Source organism: Oreochromis niloticus, linkage group LG6 (assembly GCF_001858045.2).
Source record: "Oreochromis niloticus isolate F11D_XX linkage group LG6, O_niloticus_UMD_NMBU, whole genome shotgun sequence".
NCBI lineage: Eukaryota > Metazoa > Chordata > Actinopteri > Cichliformes > Cichlidae > Oreochromis > Oreochromis niloticus.
In genome coordinates this window covers 32,552,140-32,568,799 of record NC_031971.2, presented here as the reverse complement: position 1 = coordinate 32,568,799, position 16,660 = coordinate 32,552,140, and the positions used below count along the sequence as shown (strand labels likewise).

The window sequence follows — 16,660 nt, the reverse complement described above, 5'->3', positions numbered from 1 at the left end:
GTGTCATCAGTTATGTTGAATATTGTTGAATTATTCTGTTGCAATAGCTGCATTGATTAGTGAAAACAGTTATGTACAGGGTTTAATGAGATAAAGCAAGCTTCCTAGGCAAAGCCTTGTAGTACTGAAAAAATACAGTATAACCAATTAAAATAAAGTTTATACAAAAAAATTCCATATGTGGAAATACCTAAATATATAAAAACATTTATGACATGTTTAACTATTTTCTGTACAGCAAATGAAGCAAAAAAGGAAGCAAAAAGTTTCATTTTTCACACTGTCTGTCTGTCTGTCTGTGTAAATGGGTCATGGTCAGGAATGGAATAATGAAGGAACAGCCCACTCCTGGCCATGAAACTGTGTGACAGTCAACTGTCCCATTACTTTTGAGCCTCTGTAAATGGATCACTGTACGAAAAAATGTTTGTAAACTTTAGTATCTAAAATAGAGCACCTGTTAACCTTCATGCACCTAAGCTGTGTACTTGATTACTTTATATATAAGATTATTTTACACTAGGACCATAACAAATATTTATTCTTTACTTCTTCTCAAATCATTGAGCACCACTGATATACAGGAAAACTGTTACACACATAAAATAACACTCGGTTAGTTTAACAGAACACACAGCTTTAATTATAGTCCATCCATACACACTTGTTAATCCGATACTGCTGCTGCAGCTGTTTTGCTTTCAGTCTGCTGCTCTGCTGCCAGTAAACCGGTCCGTGTTTCTGTTTGGTCACATGCTGCTGACGCTGCTTTTTTCCCCCAGGTGAACACCTGGATTGATATGGTTGAATTGCGGAGTTGATAACCACCTTCATGTTACAACTTAGCCTTATAAGAAAAGATAAACTTGCTTTTTAGGACAGGGCCCTGGAAGAACAACAAGTAAATTTAGATTTTTAAATTCTTTGGATTCCAATTTTAATCGTAAAAATATTTAACCAATAAATAAATAAATAAATAAATGTGAGCGTTGTATTCCCTTAATTCTCTTTCGTCTGACACCAAAGTATCTCCATACCTTTCTGCATGTTTTTCTTTGGTCAGTCAGGCCTGTAGGGGGCAGTATCACGTTAGTCTGAGTTCAGTGAAAAGTAATTTCTTCTTATTATTTTTTTAAGTATTTCATTCACTTCTTATACTTTGTCCGACGTAATGTTGTAGCGGTTTTCTTCCTTTCCCGTGAAATGCTTTTGTGTTTTTAAAGGGGGTGTTTGTTGAACCCTGGTGTGAATCCACTCCGGGTTTTCGGCGCTCTGTAACCGTCACTGTCGTTCTTTACCCGGTTGTTGCCCCGGAGGAGAGGCGGTAAAAATGTAAACATTGATTCCCCCCCAGTCGACCTGGTCAGACTGTCTTTTGTGTTGCTTATAAGAGCACCAACAGTACAGCTGTAGCTTCTACCTTTGCTGAATTTAACCCCTTGTCTTAATTTTTTGGAAGTTTATGCGTCTACTTTTAAACGGTAACAAAAAGCAGCGAAAGCTAGCGTTATGTTAGCTAAGCTAGCTAGCAAACGATAACTTGCTAGTAATTTTTTAGCAGTTAAACTGCCCAAAGTTACTCTCTACTGTGTTCCGATGAAGAGTAATGGAGGAATACGAAGAGTTTGTGCAGCATCTTCTTCCTCAGCTCAGGAGAAGAGAAGAGAAAGAGGAGGAAAACCACAGACCCTCATCTGCATCCTCTGTCATCCGCTTCTATGGACGATCCATCCTCCCTCCTCTGGTGCTGGATAAGTTTATGGCTGTCATCATGACTGATCATTTTAGCAAAAGGCTGAACTTCTTTGTTTTATAGATAGATGCACTCTTAGTTTGAAGGAAAAGGACGCATATTAATTCAGTCACTGAGACATGCTGCTTATCTCCCTTTAATGTAAATTATAGACATACATTAATAATGATAAAACAGAAGCAGACTTGTTTGAAATGAAACAGTATTAATTTCAGCCTGGTTGCGAGACATGCTTGATAACTCATGTCTGTTTTGTGATGACAACAGCTCTCAGAGAAACAGAGAGAGGAGATGCGTCGACTCAGAGATGAAGCTGCTGTCCACACAAAGTTCAGAGATGATCCCAGGATGGCCTACATCCAGACGATTCTGCACAGCGTTCAGGTAATTTAAGCTTTGTTTTGTTTGTAACCTATGCTGTTGGCTCCTTGTGTGAGAGCAGCTTCAGTTGAGAATGACAGAGTCCGGGCACAAAATACTGAAGGAATATTTTGATCTTCAATCGTTGTTTTCTTTTGTAGGGAGAGAGACATCTAACATATAAAAGTACATCAACATCACAGTTTGTATATATGATTTGTGGAGTCAAATGTAACAATACAGTTTAATATGACATAAGTAAATGTATAGCGCTTTCAAGTGCTATATGGCCAGCTGTGCCATTTAACGTGAGCATTTTATATGAAATGATTAAAAAACAAATTCTACTTGAATCTGGACTATCCACCTCCCAAGGCGCTGGTCACTTTATATAAATTTGTCCAATACAGATGGACACAAATACTGCAATTAATCAAGTATTCTTTGGCTGATAGCCTGTGCCAATACAAATAATTTGTTTTGTTTTAACTATCTTTATACATTTACCCAATCGACCGTTGATGCAGTAAAACACTTGCCTCAGCCATCAGTAAATGTCACTATACTGGCTCACAGGGTGGGCAATTAATTGGAATTAATGTAAGCTTTGGCTCTTGGCAGTTGTGCAAAAACTATCATTTTTATATTCAAACACGAGACAAATCTCTTATTTGTTTTGTGTTTTAAATCAATTGCACACCTTTCATTTAAATCTTTTTAAGCCCCTCTTTAAAAACCCAAATCACTAAAAGTTCAGCTTGAGTCAAGAACACAGAAAACATTTGAGAACTTTTGGGTAGCAAGGTCTGTCTGCTGCATTGCCCGTCTGTCACTGAGGGACTCCTACCTGGTTTGCTTGTAGTAGTGCATGACCGAGTTGAATATTAGGCTTTGGCTGTTCATGTCTCTTCCTGTAGATACTTTGCTGGTCTTCCAAGGCAGTCTGCTGCCACCTGGGCCGTTTTTAAGCTTCCATCTGCCAGTATGGACATCTTGCAGTGGAAGCTGTGATATATGAGATGTACATGGCCCTTGGCAGATGGACTTTATGGTCCAAAACACCCACTACTCTGGGCCTAGCTCTACCAGACAACGCACTGTACCCCACCTTGTACACCCTACTTTTTAATAATTTATTTATTTGTTTTTCTGTTGAAATTATATTTAAAGTTCCAGGGTAATCCCCTGTAAAAAGATGTATTGAAAGTTCATTATATGCATAAGTGTTGAAAATTTAAATTACTGACTAAAATAGCTGTAATTACTTTTTTTTTGGCATAATCAGTGTTTAGCATTGTTGTATTGAACAGGGAAAAGCAAATTTTTAAAAATCTCATTGCATTATTTTTGTTTCTGCTCATGTTTTTCCAGCTGAGGAAGACACCAACACTCGAGGAGTTGCTTCAAGAGTCAGAAATTATCACACAATCTTCATATTTCCGTAAAACCACCGGTGGACTGGTGTGTCAGGATGATTTTTTTGTGGGAAGCAGTGATAATGTTTCGCTCCCAGCTGCAGCAAAAGGAAAAGTTAGTGTTTGTTCTCCTCCACTGACATCGACAACATATAGTGCCTTTTTCGCCTCTAACGTGACACCTCAGGAAAATTACCAGGAAGGACGCCTTACTGACCAAGTTAACAGCCAACAAGGATCGCAGCCAAATTTTTTACATAGTGCGAGCTGCCAGTCGCTCTCCTCAGGTTACGTCACCAACGAGAATGTAGAAAACTGTACTGCTATCTCTGAAAGGATTAATGCAGAAAACGAGAGCAATGGCTTCGACTGCTCAGAAGGATTTTATAACACAGTGGGCTTTTTTCTTCACAACACTTCAAATACAATCGCCAAGATGCCAGATATTATCAGCCACCCTCCCATAGATGGAGAGGAATTAGAGAGGAGTGGGCGGGAGTCATCTTTTTGTGATAACTTAACAGACTTGAGAGAAGTTTGTTGCACGTCATTTGAGGAGGATTCACTCTTGTGTGATCCTTTACCAACAGAAAAATCTAAAAATGGTCAACAAGACAGTGTGATGAGTGATGATAACAATCCCTTTAGTTCAGTGCATGACCCTGACAAAGATGCACATTTAGGCAAAAATGTGGAATCAGTTGCTTTTTTGGAAAAAAGCAGCTTTTCAGACAATCCGACACACACACAAAGCACTCGTCACCGTCTTACAGCAGAACTGTGTGTTCAGCGCAATCCCAGAGAGACTGAACTAGAGGACAACCAGGTAGATGAAGCAGACTCAAAGCTGTCTGAGGAGCCTTATCGTCTGAGCCTCCAGGCCTTGCTGAAGAAATCTCAGGAGTATCGACGGCGCCAGCGGATGCTTAGGAACCAAGCCAAAAACACTAAAATCCAAGAGAGAACCCAAGAACAGCCAAGAGCAAAGGCAGAGGAGCAGAGCAGCTCTGATAAGGAGAATGACGAGATCCCTTACAAGGACACTGTGACTGCAGAGGGGAAGAAGACTAAAGACAAGAGAAGCACTTTTATCTCGTCAGTGGAAACTTCGTTAAAGAAATCCTGTGAGAATGAGCGGATGATTGGAAGTGCACTCTCTGGGAAAAAGATGACACATTTAACAGGAGATGGAGATAATAAGGAAATGACTAGTGTTGATGAAGAAACAATCATCATAAGTAATAGGCTGAACAGTTCACAGGTCTTAATAAAGCCAAAACAATTCAGTGCCTTTATCCAGCAACAACCATTAGAAACTTCCCTTGTTAAAGATCCTCCAGCTTTTTTTAAAGGACCAGGTAAATATCGCACAGTCCCAGCCCCTAACTTCTGCAGGAGCCCTGTTCACTACAAGAGAAAAAGTGGACAACAGGTTGATGCGGAGGAGACCTCGAAGGGGAAACTTGAGATTGGTACTGGTTTGAAAGACCATCACAATTCTGAAGAAGTTAATCCAGGTCATCAAAACAGTCATATAGTGGGTCCTCCCACGGTGAATCTTGCAGTTGAAGGGGAAGTAACAAGCGTTTTAACCAAGAGTCCACAGCACATAGATCAGCTGGAGTCAGACCTGTCCAGTCTTAAGGTTCTGATCACAGATCTTGAGTCAACGGTGAAAGAAAACTTGAAAGAAGACAGTCACAGCCAAGCTGAGAGTAGCCCGCAAAGTGAGTTAAGTTTTAAAGGCATGACAAATGAGCAAATAAAAAGTGATTATTGGGAGGACAGGCAGAGAGCTCATGGTGATAATAGCAGTGACGCAGAGTACAGGAAGTGGTCAAGCAGACAGTTATCTAACAATTACAGAAACATGCATGAAGACTCAGTTCCGGAAGCGACTGTCAGTGACACAGATGATGTTCCCCTCACAGTTAAGGAGAACAGGGATGAGCTCCGTGATTTTAGCGAGCGCAGATTGATCAAAACCTTATCTGCGGAGAGAGAAAGTAGGAAAAAAGTGAGCAAAGAAGCACTAACTGGGAGTTCTGCACAGCCTGGAGACTGCAGAAAGCAGCAGCCACCTGCTAAATGTATCTTTTCTGTGGATCAGCAGATGCGCATTCCTGATGTTTTCCGAAATGTTCCATCTGATCCTGCTTTTCGGAGTTACATCTCAGTGCCTTCAGACAACAGCAACCACCTTTTTGAAAGAATGAAAGAGCTGGCCCTAGAAGGTCACGACTCCACCCGCTCACCATCTCTAAATCAGTCATATGATGTGGACACACCGTCTGGCCTGTGGTTCACTGAAGGATCGGGGTCAAAAGGTCATCCTGAGCAAGAAAAGCATCTGACCCCACAGAATGGCAGTGACAGTCAGGGAGGGGCGTCCAAGGTCAAACGGAGACTGCTAATGCACACGATGGAGGAGACACAGGAAGGGAGTGCCAATATTAGTGGGGGAGCGGACTCCATCAGACCCAACTCCAGCACACCCAGAGGTAAGAGGAGAAAAGGAAGTGTTGTTTAAATAACCATATTAGGTATTAGATATTTATTCTCAGTGACATCATACAGAGCCAAGAGTAGAACAAACTGCCTGAAACACAGTGTTTAGAACAGTTTGAGGCGTGACAGTTTATACATGCACCAAAAATAGCCGGCGTCTTTGTGTTTTGTCTTGAGTTGGAGACACTTGATCTTTAATACAGGAAGGGATAGTGTATCATGTGGAAATGATGAAGTAAAAAAACTTTTTGATCAAGTAGTGACACCTTTCTTTCCATCGTGCCTTGGGTGTCTCAACACTATAAATGCCAGCACACTAAGGTGTGCTGGTAATGTTGCAGCTCACCCAGACACTGACAGACACCTCGTTCATAATGATGTCTTTAGATTTTGGTTTAAGTGTAATATATGACAGAAAATAAAGGTAAGAAAAGATAACAGCTCTTCTTTAATCTTTACCACAAAAAGGGAAAAAGTAGAAAATATTTAGACTCAACCCCAGACTCTACATCACTAGAAAGCTAATTTTACAAATCGTATAAAGTGTAGTAACAGTTGTGCAAATGGGCTGTAGGCAAATGTAGTGGTCCAACAGTGATTTTCATATGTGACCACATGTTGTGTTTCCTGTCTGTAGCTGCAGGGCAGTGGTGTGAAGGTCTCGGCAGTCAGAAGGATAAGCGAGAGGAGCTGAAAGAGATACACGCTGCTCAGGTCAGAGCGCTGCAAGAGGAGCACAGGAGACAGCAGGAGGAGTTACTACAGGTAAGACCTATATTATTATTTATTATATTGTACTATACATGTAACTGCTATTTTGTGTTTGGATTCATATAAATTTCCTTTAGATGATAGATCTGAAACAATTTTTTTTTAAAGTGTGGAAATAGACAAATGTGAAGCAAAGAAAAAGAGTGGCAGAAGGTTTATTTGAGAGTCCAGCTATGTACAAATTACTCTGTATATTTCAGGTATTTTCTTCCCAAACTCAGTTGTTTAATACTTGCTCCACCTCTGATGGTTTATTGCCAATGTGGATCTAAATCTCCTGATAAAGTTTTAACTAATGGTACAGTGTAAGCACATATAACCCAAAGACTGATGTAAACACCCATTTTTCTGCTCTGTATGATGTCACTAAGAGTGGATATCCCTAATATGGTTACCTTCTGTTCAAACTGTTTGATAATAAGGGGCAGCCAATCAGAAGAAAGTTGGCTTAAATCATCTTGGTGGCGAGATAGGATGCTCTAAAGGGGCTACCCTACGGCCCAGTATGAAATAAATAAGGATTATTTTGAATTGTGACTCATACAAAAGTATTTTAGCAGAGTCCAAGAATAAATCTATAGAACTGACAATGAGAATACTTTGGCACTTTAATAATAATGAGAATTATTTGCATATGTTTATTTGGTAATACCAGCTCATCGTTATCGTCTTAGTGAGGAGTGTTTGATGTACAGAAAAAAACTATCAAATTAACCAATAGTGCTAAAAAAGTAATATTTTTGGATCTCAGGAAGTGCTATGGTTGGAAAAAGTTTAGGGACCACTGCTGCAGCTAATGGATTTAATCAGAACAGCTTTAAAATATCATGCATACAGAGCTGACATCAAAGATGTCGCCCAAGGTGTTTGCAGTTAAAGTATAAACACTCTTTTTATTTATTTATTTTTTGTGGTAATTTCACTCTACATCTCACTGAGATTTGTTTATTCACAAAAGATCTCAGAATATTAAGTTGTGCTAGATGATATTGATGATAATTACTTACAGTAAGTCACACAATAACAAACCAAAAATGCTAATAAAAAATGAAGAATGATAACAAAGAATTGAATTAAATGGAAAAAAAAAAATACAGGTGTAGGCTGGAGCTTATTACACCTGTCCTGTTTATTTATTAATTATTATTAATAATTTGTTCAAAATGAGTTGTAAGCTGGATAGCTTGATATAAAATAGATTGAAATAGACTGAAGACTTGAAATGTTATCCAGAAACTGCTGTATGCACAGAAATATTGCATTTTATACGCTGAAAAAGATTTTTATACTTTTTTTTTTTTAGTCTGTTGCCAGAAATATTCACGTGCACAAAGAAAGTTGAGAAGAAATACAGCATTTACTCATATCTGACTGGCATCTATTGAGTATAATATTTTAGCAGTTCTTTTAGCTTTTTTCTTCTTGTTTTTACACAGAGTATTCAATCATGAGTTTAAATAAATAGGCCACAGATTAGAAAAGGAATTTGGATAGTTTGCTTCTGTTAATAGGTTTCTTCAACAATGATAGAGAAGAGATATAGAGCACTGTCAGGGTCATTCTGTCATTGTTTTATTTGATGCAATTTAAAGCTGTTTGTCAAATTACATCAAGAAAATGGAGAAAATAATCTGAAATTATATATTCCTGAGACCCCCGAACAACTGATCATTTATTCTAAGTCTAAATATGGTAAAAACGCAGTCAGTGATATTACCTCCCTCCCATTGGTCTGCTTCTTGCATTAGATTGCATCACGTATTGCTGTACAGATCTAGCACTGCGTAATTCCAGTACAGCAACCATAATTCACTCCGCCAAGGTTTCCGACTTCACCCAAAGTCACCTATGAGAAATAAAAACTGAGCTCCAGTTTTAATCTTTTAAAGAAGAGGAAAACAGGCTTTGTGAGTTTCTAGCCAATTTACTGAGCGGTAATACAACACTGACCCTAAATGTTTCTTTGAAACTAGAAGCAGGCATTTGAAAAAGACTGTGGCATTGCTCCACATGTGACCATGTGCACACAAACGCACACACACACTGTCACCCTACCTGTTAGAGTGAGCTTTTGGAGACCCGGGTCGTGGGCTGACTACAGACGTTTGCTCATTACAAGAGACCTTCAGACTCTCCCCAGTAAAAAAAAAAAAAAATAGGGTTTCTACCATAAATGTTTCATTACATCCCTAAGAGGCGAGCTGGCACGGTCGCCTCTTTCTGTGTGTGTGTGTGTGTGTGTGTGTGTGTGTGTGTGTGTGTGTGTGTGTGCGCGCACATGCAAGACTTCAAGGACGCCTGCTGTTCTCTGGCAACCGGTTCCTGTTTCTTCAGCTTGTGTCTGTGTTTGTTCTTGGCCCGTGTCCTTGCCCTGTTAATCACAGGCTCTGTTTAATTTATGTATCCTTAACAACAATATAATTAACATAAGCTGTTTCATAAAAAGACTACTTTTTGACTCCCCTCTGTCCTTCCATCATCTGCGCTGCGATGAGAGCGAGCTGTCTGCTGGACTCTCTGGTAGCGGGAGGAGGGAATCGAGGGAATTGACACAGAAAAGGAAAGGATAATTTGTTTAATTCATGAGCGTCTGTGGTTAAGTGCCAGATCGTCCCGCTGAGTGCCACCGCTAATGGTCCCTTTGCCTTCTCCTCCTCCTCCCTCCTTTTTTTTTTTTTTTTTTTTCTACCTCCTCTCTCCTCTGATCCCACTTTTTGTTTTGTTTTATACCTCCACCAACATTGTTTTACTCTCTGGCTGTATTAATTTCCTCCATCTCTCTCGTCTCATCATCCCGGTCATCCCTCTTCTCCTCTGCTCCGCTGCTCATCTCATCCCTCTTACCTCTGTGCCCCGTCTCTCCCCCTTCTGTCTCTTCCTCTCTACCCTCAATTAATTTCTTTCTCCTGCCTCATTTGCTGTCCTTTCCAATTCAATATTTTCCAACCTTGCCTGCTCCCAAATGTGCACACACATACACATGAATTTTTCCTCTTATTTCGTATGTGTCTCTCTGTCTCTCAGGCGCTGGCAGTCCGTTATCGTCTCCTTCAGAGCGTGTCCTTCCCCTGCTCCGTGTCAGGCTCACGTCTTGGGGACACGTTGACCTTTTCTACCCTCTCTCAGGTATTGCCATAATATTTGTCCACTCATGTCAGTGATGCAGAAAGCTTGCCCTGCTCACCCTTTTATCTGCAGGATTTTTAGTCATCACCAGTTGGCTGACACGCTCATGTAAAACAGACACTCCACCCCCCACATGTCTTAATCCTCATCAGCATCCCTTTTTATCTGTTATTGTGCTTTTATACGTCTCCCAGCACAGCAGTTCAGCTTCAGTAGGACTGCATTTGTTCAACAAACATGTCTTTTTAATGCAACCGCTCTTGAATCAACAAGTGAGTGATGGCACATCAGCTGCTTATTATTCTGCTTATTATTCTCTATTATAATGATGAGCCACGAGTCCACTTGCGTTGATGCACTAAACAGATGCCAACCAAAAGACCTTGTGAAGCTGCGTGGGAAATTAATTGGTTGTCACTGATGGAATTAGCATTCTCCTCTCTCCTCCCCTCTGGTTCTCATTATTCACCCCTCTCTCATCACTCGTTCTCCCTTCTTTCTCCTCTTCCTCAGCCCTCCAGCTCGCAGCACTACCGCCCCCTGCTGGCAGCGGCTGTGAAGGGTTTTCTAACTCGCAGGCTGCTGAGGACGGAGAGAGTGACACAGCTGGTGCGCACTGTCAGGGTGAGTGGAGACAGCAGCGACACGTCTGTTTCTTGCAGCACATGCTCTTATTGTCATTAAATGAGCTTTGCTTGTGTGCAGATGTGTACAGCTGTGCCTAATTTAATTTATTAGGATACCCTTTAGCTATAGCCATGCAGCTGCGATCCTTCCTGGAGTCCTTGACAGTGCAGCATACCGACTAAAACAGAGACTTCCTCAATCAGGGGTCCCAATGAACAAATATTTTCCATCACTGATTATGTTTTTGCATTCGTTTGTTTTTTAACAGTGACAGAAGAATCTGATCATCTAGACAGGCTAAAACACTGATAGTGGGTTAAGCATAAGATTAAACAACACACATGAACACAGTGTTGCTGGCAACATCTTGTCTTTTATACCATAACAAAACGCGACCACCAGAAGTCCAGTCACAGCAACTGGATGGCTTTGAAAAGTGTGAATGTTGCAGTGAAGTCATCAATATCTTACATTTGTTTGTAAAAACAACCCTAAAATGACTGAGGGATTATTATACCATCCATGTTTTATATTTGAATAGAAGAAATTAAAAAAATTTATCTTCAGCAGCTGAAGCAACTGTCTTCTTAATTTTGGTGAAATTTTACTTTTTACTAAGTAACATGTAAACCAGCAGCTGCTGGCAGCGTTTTTTGTTTTTGTTTTTTGTACTTTAATTTAATAGTAAATCCATGAATATTTTAAATATCTATTTGACAGATTTCACCATTCAGTTTGTCTCTGTGTAAAAATAATATTCATGATAAATATAACTAAATAACAGCGTAATGTTTGCTGTGTGTGTGCTTTTGCTCATTTAGGACACACAGCAGTTCCTGCAGGCCCTCCGGCAGCAGAGCACTCAGCTCTGCAACAAACAGGACCTCTTACTGCAGGAGAGAGTCACTCTGCAGGTATAAATGTTGTAAACACATCTGTTAACCTCTCTGCTCTCCTGCACACCGTCAACTCAACAATTACTCGCTCCATTAGCAGTTACCACAACAGTTACTGTGACTGCACGCATTCATTGAAGCCATCGTCAGCTCTGTAATTGTTTGCTCCTCCAGCTGCGCGCTGCACGTTATGAGGTCTACGACATATTCTTCAACCTGTCAGCCAGAGAGCGAATGCAGCTGATCAGCTGGGACAGAGAGCTCGCCAAGGAGAGAGAGCTCAGACGACAGGTAACCTTTTCAGGAGGATCATAAGCTGTGTTTACGCATGTGGTCAGTAGTCAGGTTTTCTTCTGGTTCTACAGTCAAGTGACCGTAAAGTGACCCTGGAGTATTTTAATGGCAGTCTTAATAAGAAATTTCACATTCTCTAAGTACTGTGGAAAAATGCTTCAGTGCTTCCTTTATTACCACCTGTATTACTTCCTTTTACAGAGGCTACACAGAATCTTTTGTAAAAGGAAAAGAGATAATGTACTCCTGCAATTCACAGAAACACCAAACAAACAGTCAGCATGACTGAGGAGTGATGCAGGTCATTTAAATGTTAATTAACAGTATGTTTTCCATTTTGTGGCATAACCTTTATTATGGTTGAACCTTTAAACTGAAATGTGAACTCTGAATATACTACATTGCAATGGTAAAACTGAATGATATGATGTTGTTACATTGTTTGACAGACTTCGGGTGTGTGTGTGTATACATATTTATATATGTACACAAAATCATGAATTCATTTTAGTGCAGTCAGAGAAAGCTTTTAACAAAATTAACACTGGATCATCTCTCCAGCAGGAAGAGAAAATATGAGTGGATGGGATGAGCAGCTAATCATATTTCACTTTATGTTCTCTATTCCTTTTACTTACCCAAAGTGTCCTTCATAACAGGTGATTAACCTTATGTTTAACTCCTGACATGCACAGGATATGCATATAGTTAGCTATAACTTATTACAATACAATACTACCCATGTTCCTGTGTACCACAGCAGAAGACTCATTAATTCATAAGTGTGTGATCATGTGACAGCAAATCAAAAGGTTAAAGTAAGAAAGACACATACTGTTTTGGGTTTTTTACTCAGTTTCACTGTAAAATTAGATCTCATGAGGATGTAAGAGTACACCAGCTGGGTCAAAAGAAGCATCACGCAAACGCAGTTGTGGTTAGAAGTTTGTATACACTCACTGTCGGCATGAATGTCACAGAAAGTTTGGTCTTTGTTCATTTTTAACTTCATTTTTCAGGGTGGAATGGTACATTGTACAGCATATACATCACACATCTTTAATGACTTTTAAAAAGTCACAAGATTTAATTTATTTTGGATTTTCTGCAACCCACACAGGGTCAAGTATACATACAAGCTCAAATATATCCATGCACCCCCACTAATAGTTGGTTAAATTTCTTGCAGCAAGTTCGACCTTGACCATATCCTTTTTGTAGCCATTAACGAGCTTCTGGCATAGTTCTGGCTGGATATTTGACCATTCTTCTTTACAGAATTGATTCTGAGTTCATTTAAACTGGTTAGTTTCCTGTTATAGACCCAGCTGTATGGAGCCCCAGAGCATGATGATGCCACCACCATGCTTGACAGCTGGTCTAGTGTTTTTATATTTGAAAGTCTCACCTTTATTCCTCCAAACATAGACCTCTGCCTCGTCTGACCATAAAACTGTTCTCCAGAAGGCAATTGGCTTGTCCATGTGGTTAGCTGCATATTTCAGTCTAGCTGGAGGTGTCGGTTTTGGAGCAAAGGCTTCTTTCTCTGCACCCTCTCAGTCCATTTTGAGTTTCAGCTCGCTTCACTGTGGATACTGATGCTGACATTCAGCAGTTTCCAGTTCATGGCAGTGTTGAGCCTTGGTGGTTCTTGTGTTGTTCCTGAACATCCAAACCAATTTCCTGTCATCTGAGCGTGACAGTTTGGGTCTTCTTTCAGACCCTGGCAAAGTGGTGACACATAAAAATAACATGTACTTTGATACAGTTGTTTGAACTGGAGATATTGGAATCTGTTTAGAAATAACTCCAAGAGACCTTCTTAACTCTGGTAAATCCACAGTTCTCCTTCTTAGATCTTCACTGAGTTCCTTGCACTTGACTTCATTGTTCTAATTATTGATCAATCCGATGAGTGCCATTAAACAAATTCTTCTAATGCTGGCAAAGAGAAACTATCAGCTGTAGTGTGTCTGTGTAGGTTCTCAGTCATCCAGGTCAGGAGCTTGGAAAGAAAAATTTCCTGACAACGTTTCACCTCTCATCCGAGGAGCTTTAGAGAAAATTCAAAATAAGTTCAAACGTATGTACCAAATTTTTGTTTGTTTGTTTTAAGATACATGCTGATGACAATCATGTCACCGTGGAAAAAGAACTGTTTGAAGAAATCATTATAGGCCCAAAAATACCACGGCATTCATGCCCATGATGATTGTATGTAAACTGCTGGCCACAGCTGTATTTATAATCATAGTGGTTATTTTATCACTTATATGTGATTCACATATAAATATGGTTGCTGTTATACTTAGAATACCTCCCGGTGATAACGCCAAACTATTTGAATTGTATTCATTCTCCTGTTCTGAGTTTCTAGGCTGAGAAGTAGAAATTCAAATATTACATCAACAGTGTATGGATTTGCTTTTGATACTGGTGGCTGCTGCAGAGACTGTGTTCTAAATATTGTGCATTTTTACGTGTGTGCGTGCTTGTGTGTTTAGGGTTCACAGACTGGCCGCCCGAGAGGAAAGAGCTTTCTGTCAGCTGCAACACAGAAGTCACTGGAGAGGAAAAGAGGAATGATGTGAGTTTTTCCTGCATCGTTGCTGTTTTTCTGTTTTCTTCACAAATGTGAACCGAACCCAGTCATTACAAGTTACATAAGAACCACTGGAGTGGGTTTTTATTGCAAGGTAAAAATGCAGCAGTTCCTTTAATTTTGTGATGAATTGAAAATCCTGCACCACAGAAAGAAAAAACTTTCTTCTTCATTTCTTTGTCAGCTCCTAAAACTTGTCTTGTCTTTGTTTCAGGATCCAAAGAAAGGCTGCAGGAAGGCACCGGGGGGTTATGACGAGGACAGCACAAAAGTCTGGATTCTCTGCTGAGCTCCTGCCAGAAACCAAACGAGGACATTTCAGAGCAAATCCTCAGAGGGTCCCCAAGAGCGCTTCCTCCTCTAGACCCCAATGACACCTTCCTAATTGGCCCCAGTGAGAACTCCTAACAAGCCCTCTAGTGATTACATGAATAGAGTATTACTAATCATCTGAGAGTTTCCAAATCCAAAAACCAAATTTGATTCAAATGGATGACTAATGTATATCATTGTATTTCATCTCAGGGGCTTTGAGAACATTTTTGACACCATGGTGTCTACAGAGGAGCGGCTATGTCACGTCTGCTTCCGGCATCTTTTAGTTATTTATTTATTTATCTTTTTTGCCATCTTCAGATTATTCATGTTGAAGATATTTGTGTGAAAATGTTGAGTTGACAGAAAAAATCGTTTGGCAGCAACTATAAAGGGTTGTTCACAGCACCTGAAAGATTTATAGACTCTCAGCAGATGTTCTGACAGCTACAGTGAACAGTATTGATCATCTCTCTGTTCATTTGGGTACTAGAGGAAGACAGCAGTTCATAAATTTGGGGTCAAATATTAGATTTGTGTTGGGAACAAATACTCTTTAGTAGGTTGTGCGTTGTAGTCTTCATATAGGCAATCGCTTTGTTTAAAGGTGACCTATTGTGCTTATTTCCAGCCTAATATTTTTATTCACGAACTCCACTAGAGTGGCTTTGCATGATTCATAGGTAACAGAAATCCTTATTTATCTTTTGCTGAGGCTTGGTGCAGCTTCTCACTCCATCCACTGTCTGAAATAAGATACTTTAGCTCCTCTTTTGTTAACTTTGTGACCACTTTGACTGAAATTTCAGGACCACAGATCCTTAAACATAATCTTAAAGTGTGACTGTGGTCACATGCCTTAAAGTTGGCAAGCTAATAGTTACACAGCACCTTGTTTCACGTTTGCTGACATTGGCAGCTCTTTGCCTGCATAAGCTTTATAAACATCTATGAAACAGAATAAAATATACTTCAATCTTACTCTCAGATTTGAAACATAGCTTGGAGCTTTGTTCTGCTTATTTTCAGCTCCATTTTTTGTTGTTTCACTCTACCAGCATGGCTTTGCATGATTAACAGTTAAAAGTTTTCCTTATTATCTGATACTACGCCTTGGCGTAGCACCTCGCTCCCATTAACTAGCTGAAATGAGCTGTTTTAGTCAACTTTCTCCTGATTGGCTGCCCCTCATAAAACGGGTTTCAAGTAGGAAGTGGGTGGGACTTCTGTGCCTGATAAGACCATATTAGGGATATCCTCTTTCTTTTAAAGCCAAGCATAGATAAAACAGTTAGAGCAGTGTGAAGCCTTAACTTTTGTCTGTGCCACAGTATTTATGACAGAAAACAAGAAAAATTATTATAGATCCACTTGATGATGTTAGGAAGTAAATATGTGGTAGATAAGCCTTTTCAGAGCAGACACTTTGGAAAAGCACCCTTGTATGTGCTGTGCTGTATGGCTCACTGTTACATTTAATGGGAAATAAGCATTGCTTGTGTTTTTCCTGCTGCTGTTATAAATCTTTGTCTTTTGTGGAAAAAAAACAGTATTTCCACTTTTCCACAAACACATTGCTGGTGCTCAGTGTAGTGCAGACTAGTCCCAGGTGACAAAAGCTGAGGCCAGCACTACACTTCAGAGATCCCAGGCACGGTGATTTAGGCACTCAGGTCAGTGACCATGAGAAGGACTATCACAACAACCAGCAGAGGCAGTCCTCAGATTCTCTCTGTCATCATTTTTCTTGCCACAGTAGCTCTTAACTTCTCGCAACTCAGCATAATCACCACTAAAACCAGTTGAGGGGTGGGCCGGTTCTCTGGAAGCTCTCTGCGTGGATGGAAAAGAGGTGCATTAGGACACCCAGCTGAAACACACCTGTTCATTCATCACCTTCATGATTCACCACCTCTTGTATTCACACATATTAAACCCTGCTTGTGTGATATGAGTAGTATTTTGTTCGTCTTCTGATATTTGACTTGAAGTG

General features: G+C 40.0%; 1 protein-coding gene across 2 annotated transcripts; it reads left to right on the top strand.

Moving 5' to 3' along the window:
* The first annotated feature begins 1,077 nt into the window (after window positions 1-1,077).
* cp110 (centriolar coiled-coil protein 110) lies at window positions 1,078-16,575 on the top strand. Of its 2 annotated transcripts, none has more exons than XM_005460560.4 (10): window positions 1,078-1,744; window positions 2,018-2,137; window positions 3,485-6,029; window positions 6,674-6,801; window positions 9,832-9,933; window positions 10,447-10,557; window positions 11,382-11,474; window positions 11,631-11,747; window positions 14,255-14,337; window positions 14,567-16,575. In XM_005460560.4, exons 1-10 carry the CDS (start codon window positions 1,607-1,609, stop codon window positions 14,724-14,726), a joined length of 3,597 nt encoding a protein of 1,198 aa, XP_005460617.1. In that variant the 5' UTR covers window positions 1,078-1,606; the 3' UTR covers window positions 14,727-16,575. The 2 variants fall into 2 exon arrangements, with proteins under 2 accessions (XP_005460617.1, XP_005460618.1); XM_005460561.4 differs by having other exon boundaries at window positions 1,079-1,744; window positions 2,021-2,137.
* Window positions 16,576-16,660: the final 85 nt, after the last annotated feature.